The 7,535-nt window shown below is 43.9% G+C and overlaps 1 protein-coding gene across 1 annotated transcript in view; it reads right to left on the reverse strand.

Moving 5' to 3' along the window:
• Nucleotides 1-398, reverse strand: part of TGOLN2 (trans-golgi network protein 2) — a 152,159-nt gene extending 151,761 nt beyond the window's left edge. The window contains exon 1 of the mRNA XM_069214234.1: nt 176-398. Coding sequence (XP_069070335.1) covers nt 176-227 — 52 coding nt within the window. The 5' untranslated portion in view covers nt 228-398. The remainder of the gene's footprint in view (nt 1-175) is intronic.
• Nucleotides 399-7,535: the final 7,137 nt, after the last annotated feature.

The raw sequence follows: 7,535 nt of genomic DNA on the forward strand, positions 1-7,535 counted from the left end.
AATCATGGTTTGATGGTTACTGGAAGACACCATACACCTGCAAGGAAGGGGCGGACTCTTTAGATCTGTGGCATACATTAAAGATAGGGACAATAATTCAACGTTTCGGAGCGACCCATTCAAGTCGGTACAGGAAGCGAGCATCACCATCTCTAACGTGCCACGTAACACTTACCAGAAAGAGATAGACAAATTAGCAGCAAGAGAAGTCGCTTCATGGTGATCATAAGGAAGATCGAAATAAATGTCAGCAACTTCCGCCTTCATTAGGCCACTTCCGCCCTTGAGTCCTCGCTTTCCGGCATCACCGGTGAAAGTGAGCGTGTACGCAAACGTCCAAACCGTTTCGCACACCTCAAAGGGCGGCCATGCTAGGTGTAGTAAAAAGCTAAAACCTCATCAGAACTCGCACCACGTCCGTTCGTTAAAAATAGTTTCAAATAGCTTCAGGCGCAGGTTTCGTAAATGTTCTCCTGTAAGGACCCCCGGGGTACGCAGTGTAAGTTACGATGGTATTAAAAACGATATGAGTAAAGTAAGAATGGTTTCATTTGTCTAGGCTATGTTCTATTTGGATTATCGGGCTAACAAGACAAGTAGTACTAAGTTTAGTATTATAGAAATATCCATTGTTATGTCGGAGAGTCTGCTGAATACATCGCGGGGGCAACTCCCACCAAGGGCATACTAAGTTTAGTATTATAGAAATATCCATTGTTATGTCGGAGAGTCTGCTGAATACATCGCGGGGGCAACTCCCACAAGGGCATTCATGGTAATAACTCATGCTAATTTTTCGAACCAGGAACGAGGGGGATAGCGTGAAAAAAACAAACAAAACAAAGCATTGGCAAAGCCAATAGGTCTCGCCTATGCAAGAGCAATTGGTTTTGCCAATTTGTTTAGCCATGTTGTTCAACCGTGTGGCTCGTGTTCAGCATGTCTAAAAGTGGTGTGGAGGGTTGTAGAGTGGAATGGCGAACAGTGGAATAGAGTGTTGCAGAGTGGCATGGCAGAGTGCTGTTTATTGGAGTGGGATAGTGTAGAGTCGCATAGAGTGGCATACACTGGAGTGGCATAGAGTATAGTGGACTGATGTAGAGTGCATTGGGTGTAGAGAGTTGCAGAGCATAGTGGTTTGGATGTAGTAGCACTGACTGTGGTAACGCGTCCCAGCTTTGATAATTTACTTACAATGGGACTCGTTTTAGGCCCATGAATCTTTTGACCCTGATTGAAGACTCCTCAGGACGAGATATCTATTTAACATCCCAACAGACAGATCAATAACCAAAATCAATATTCTCAAAAACTAGTCAATAACACTAATCATTGACATTTAATAAGAATGAAACGCACCATGACCTTTCCGCCATTGAATGACCACACAAATCTAGTAAGGTTTTGGATATTTATTCCCTATTAGTTACAACCTACAAGCATATTCATTAGTCTCAATACCAATAAACCCATCAATAAAACTACAATATGGCAACTGGAATAAGATTTTATCAATGCAAAGATCATGAACATTAGAATATAGCATGAAGTCAACATGAATCAGACTTTAGCAAAGTATTATTAGTACATTATTCAACAAGGCAAAGATCCAGTCATTTGTCTATTTGCACCCGATTTTGGTGAACTCCTTAACTAACCTCTAATTAGCATCAGCATTGTTGGGCTTCCATGCAAAACAATTTAGTAACACAAATTTAGAAAACATCTAACTATGGCCTCTGTCAAAAGAGCAGTTGGCACCTAGAAAGAAAAGGCAAACAGACAATTACAATTTATCATTAGATAGTTACCCGTCCAAATGGGGCGGCATCCAGTGACAGTCTTCGTCCTCAGGACAGCAGTCGACTCGCCATCAGCCAGGATAAGCAGGTAAGGCTCAGCAAGGTATAGCAAAAGACTCTTCCCTCATAAGGAGGAGAAATGCAAACCAGGCCAGTGGGTACGGCGAGGATGGTTTAGGGCATCAAACAGCTAAAGACAAAGTCTATCAGGATAGATAAGAAGAAGAACGGCTTCAAGAGGGGCAGGGTAAAGGCGAGTAATGGCTCAATAATGGCAAAGTAATAGTGGCTCGGTAATGGCAGAGTAAGAATGGCTGATTTCTTCTTGTGTCACGTCGTTATATTAAAGTTGCCGGACAAGTCCCTAATTTCCCATTGGGCAATATTTGGTGCATCGTTATCTTTGTCCAATAATCCGTCGCTTACGTTACTAGAATTTTCACCTAAGACAGTTCTCATGCAGTTTATTGGCTCCTGTGATTGACGTCTTCAACAGGTAGAATGTCAGGCAGGAAAAATTACACTAGTCACTCAAGTCAGTAGTTCCATTGTCTTCCCTTGGTTTAGGCGACCTTGTACCTGTTGCAAATTACACTGTTGCATTCACAAAGAATGTCTCCTTGAGCAAGTCGGGTCTCATGAGAAAGAATTTACTACGGCTACACACACATCTCTCTAGCTTCTGGAAAAGTACAGCTTCATGTCCTTCAGGAAAACGGCACATTACATGTTCGAAAAACACAGTTAGTATGAGACCAGGCAGCTGGGCCCAGACCCTTGCTAACTAAGGCATAGTGAGTAATTTAGCAAACCTTAATACACAACTCTTAATGCTAATACAAAATCATACATGAGTACATCATTAATTCATTATTTGTCAGTTTCATTAGTCATCGTATACATTGATGGCCACCCCGTGGGCACATTTCAAACGCATGCATTAGTATTATTCAAATACATTTTCTATGCAGCTTCATTATACATTAGTTGAAAGCTTTTCACGTTAATATTGATTTTAAAGGTCACACTCCATCAATCCCTCCTCTGATGACTCTTGTCATCACACAATTCCCTTTCCTTCACAATTTGTTCACCTTCTAAGTTCTTTCATCTCAATTTCTTCCCCCACCTTTGCCTTTCCATATTTTGCTCTGAACATTTTCTCCCTTTTCTTTTCTTCCGTCCTTGTATTATGTTTTGCCAATTTTGCTCTAATTCTTTTACTAATTTTGCATGGTAACCATAATCCAAATAACCAAGCCAAAACAATCAATATTCCCTGTATTATTTTTGCCAATATCCCATGCCAAATGTTACTAAACCAGCTTCCCACCTTTGCAAATCCCTTTCCAACCTTTTCCCAAACTCCCGGTTCTTTCTGTTCCTTTAAATCTGTACTTTCTCTTGTTAGGTTAGTAAGCATACTTCTAATCTCATTACTATTGTCAGGTATGTAGGTACAGCAGTGACGCTCATTAAGCATCTTACAGACGCCGCCATTTTTCGCTAAAAGAATGTCTAAAGCAAGCCTGTTTTGAAGAGTCATAGCCCTCTCCACAGCCAGTTCAGTATCCATCGGGAGTATATCTCCTGTAAAATTTGTCAGCATGTTATCCACAATAGTAGACAACTTTCGAATCTTTATTGAATTCAAGATAACTCCCACTGAAGGAATTATTGCTCCAAATATGTCTCCTACTACACCAGCAGCAGTCTCTCTCCTTTGTCTAGTACGATGTAATTCAGACAATTTAGGAAACTTCTTCAAATTTCTAACTGATATATCTTTGGGAAAACTATCCCCAAATAACATGTCCCATACCATCCCTTTGGAAGACGGTAATAAGCATTAAGTCCACAAATATAATAGATCCCAGGGTTTGCTGGATCCTGTCCATTTGACATGAACATCCACTTACTCTGAAACAAAAACACTTGCTTACATTCACTCGTTCCCAAAAACACATTGTCATAATATGACTTAGGTCGCGCTATGCAAAGCTTGCCTACGTGTACTGCATCTAAAGCTAATTTCCCTTGTTCCCTAACTGCACTATAGCTCTCACTACAAATAAAGGAACATTGTTGCAATCCCTTCTCTAACTTCCCCTTCAAAGCCCTTCTTCTATCTTCTGTGTGATCTAAAACGCTTTTCTCTACGGGTGTAAGCAAACATGTCAGGTTATTGCGTTGTGCATAGGATGTACTAATAGCTAATGTCGCCTTAAAGAATCCTTTAACTAATTTTATGGCATAGTACTTTGCTACACTATTTATATCTTCTATTATAGGCACGTAAGAAAACACAAGGTCATGATTAGAGTAAAAGTATTGTATCTCCTCCTGGTTATAGAATCGGGTTAGTAACAGACTACAGCTTATCCCATAGGTTAAAGGTAAACTATGATAGGTAACTCTTGCACCGAAACAGGAATTTGTGTACACACATAACAATTTTTTGCATCCATAGGGTCAACATACTCACTCAGCAAGCGATAGAAAACATTAGTAGATAGGTCCCCTTTCGTGTTAGTTCCCTCATGCAATATCTTGTATCCTGCTCGAACCTTTCCCAAGCTGTTAGTGAAGCAGTGGTCTCAGGAATTGTAGCATTGTTAATTTCATCCTTATCTATCAAAGGCTTACCCACAATCAGAACTATAATGAATATCACACTCACAATACCCAGAACAACACGCCTACTTCCCCTGTCATCATCTCTAGTGTTAGCCATGATCTGTAAAGAATCATAAAGTAAAATGCTATAAATGCAAACAACAACCAACTGAGGATGGTCTAACGTTTTTTTTCTTCTTTTTTTTTTCTTCTCAGCAAGTTAAAGCAAGCGGAAGTCTTTCTGCAGCAATTATTTACAGCTTCCACGGTCACTCCCAGGATCCTCGGTTAGCAGCTAGCCAAAATCAGTTCTCAAACGTCAATTCAGGTTAACAGTGTCACATCCGGTAATTTAGCAGTCTCCCTTCTCAGCCTTCTTTTGGCTCAATTTTCACATTAGCACAGTCTATTTTCCTTCTGGCCAAACTCAGGTACCATAGTATTGACCTGGGACTTCTCGATCAAAGCAGAATGCCAAGAACTCTTGTTGCCACTCAGCTGATGTTGCATATGCCCTGTGTACCTTCGGTTTGCTACTCTCTTTCTTTTCAACTTACGCTCGCCCTGTAATTCTCCTTCACTGAGATCTTCTTTCCTTGTAGTATCATCTTCTTTCTCTATCGTCTCATCAACAACCACTTTTCCTTTTGTCACTTGTGATTCTGGGCATTTATCTCCTTTCAGTGTCTCCTTGGTCTTTGATCTTCCTTGTGGCAGCTCGTGGCCCTCCTCTGACTCTATGGTGTTCTCTCTTGATGGACCTGCAATTTTCTCAGGAGGAGTCTGTACACTCTGACTTTCTTCTGCCTCAACTCCTTCGCCTTCTGGGTCTGTCAGGGGCTCTACTTCAAACCCATATCTGTCTGCTTCTGGGAGAACCTCTCTTTGGGTCGGTCCTCCTGGTGCCTCAGTTGAGATAGGCTTACTGTCACCCCTCTGGGTCTCTTCTCTTACTGAAGTGACAAAGCCATCCTCAATGGGCTCTCCTTCTGACTCAGTTCCCCTTTGACTATTCTCCGGCCCTGAGACTTTCTGTAGCTGTTATTCTCGACAACTCAATTTCCTCATCAGTTGGACATGTCGCCTTTTTTGTGTGACTGGCATGGATCCAGTTTGGAATTCCCGCACACTTCACAGCAGTGGTAGTGTAGGAGGCTGGACTGGCTTGTAGTGAGTACCAAGGGGTACTTGCACCTTGCACCAGGCCCAGTTATCCCTTATTAGTGTATAGGGTGTCTAGCAGCTTAGGCTGATAGATAATGGTAGCTTAGCAGAGCAGCTTAGGCTGAACTAGGAGACGTGTGAAGCTACTATGGTACCACCTAGTGTCATATGCACAATATCATAAGAAAACACAATACACAGTTATACTAAAAATAAAGGTACTTTATTTTTATGACAATATGCCAAAGTATCTTAGAGTGTACCCTCAGTGAGAGGATAGGAAATATACACAAGATATATATACACAATAGCAAAAATATGCAGTATAGTCTTAGAAAACAGTGCAAACAATGTATAGTTACAATAGGATGCAATGGGGAAACATAGGGATAGGGGCAACACAAACCATATACTCCAAAAGTGGAATGCGAACCACGAATGGACCCCAAACCTATGTGACCTTGTAGAGGGTCGCTGGGACTATTAGAAAATAGTGAGAGTTAGAAAAATAACCCTCCCCAAGACCCTGAAAAGTGAGTGCAAAGTGCACTAAAGTTCCCCTAAGGACAAAGTAGTCGTGTTAGAGGAATAATGCAGGAAAGACACAAACCAGCAATGCAACAACTGTGGATTTCCAATCTAGGGTACCTGTGGAACAAGGGGACCAAGTCCAAAAGTCACAAGCAAGTCGGAGATGGGCAGATGCCCAGGAAATGCCAGCTGCGGGTGCAAAGAAGCTTCGACTGGACAGAAGAAGCTGAGGTTTCTGCAGGAACGAAAAGGGCTAGAGACTTCCCCTTTGGTGGACGGATCCCTCTCGCCTTGGAGAGTCGTGCAGAAGTGTTTTCCCGCCGGAAGGACGCCAACAAGCCTTGCTAGTCGCAAATCGTGCGTTTGGCGTTTTTGGACGCTGCTGGGGCCCAGGAGGTCGCAAATTGGACCTGAAGAGAGAGGGGACGTCGAGCAAGACAAAGAGCCCTCACTGAAGCAGGTAGCACCCGGAGAAGTGCCAGAAACAGGCACTACGAGGATGCGTGAAACGGTGCTCGCCGAAGTTGCACAAAGGAGTCCCACGTCGCCGGAGACCAACTTAGAAAGTCGTGCAATGCAGGTTAGAGTGCCGTGGACCCAGGCTTGGCTGTGCACAAAGGATTTCCGCCGGAAGTGCACAGGGGCCGGAGTAGCTGCAAAGTCGCGGTTCCCAGCAATGCAGCCCAGCGAGGTGAGGCAAGGACTTACCTCCACCAAACTTGGACTGAAGAGTCACTGGACTGTGGGGGTCACTTGGACAGAGTCGCTGGATTCGAGGGACCTCGCTCGTCGTGCTGAGAGGAGACCCAAGGGACCGGTAATGCAGCTTTTTGGTGCCTGCGGTTGCAGGGGGAAGATTCCGTCGACCCACTGGAGATTTCTTCGGAGCTTCTGGTGCAGAGAGGAGGCAGACTACCCCCACAGCATGCACAAGCAGGAAAACAGTCGAGAAGGCGGCAGGATCAGCGTTACAGAGTTGCAGTAGTCGTCTTTGCTACTATGTTGCAGGTTTGCAGGCTTCCAGCGCGGTCAGCGGTCAATTCCTTATCAGAAGGTGAAGAGAGAGATGCAGAGGAACTCGGCTGAGCTCATGCATTCGTTATCTAAAGTTTCCCCAGAGACAGAGACCCTAAATAGCCAGAAAAGAGGGTTTGGCTACCTAGGAGAGAGGATAGGCTACTAACACCTGAAGGAGCCTATCAGAAGGAGTCTCTGACGTCACCTGGTGGCACTGGCCACTCAGAGCAGTCCAGTGTGCCAGCAGCACCTCTGTTTCCAAGATGGCAGAGGTCTGGAGCACACTGGAGGAGCTCTGGACACCTCCCAGGGGAGGTGCAGGTCAGGGGAGTGGTCACTCCCCTTTCCTTTGTCCAGTTTCGCGCCAGAGCAGGGCTAAGGGGTCCCTGAACGGGTGTAGACTGG

This window comes from Pleurodeles waltl, chromosome 11 (assembly GCF_031143425.1).
Source record: "Pleurodeles waltl isolate 20211129_DDA chromosome 11, aPleWal1.hap1.20221129, whole genome shotgun sequence".
Taxonomy (NCBI): domain Eukaryota; kingdom Metazoa; phylum Chordata; class Amphibia; order Caudata; family Salamandridae; genus Pleurodeles; species Pleurodeles waltl.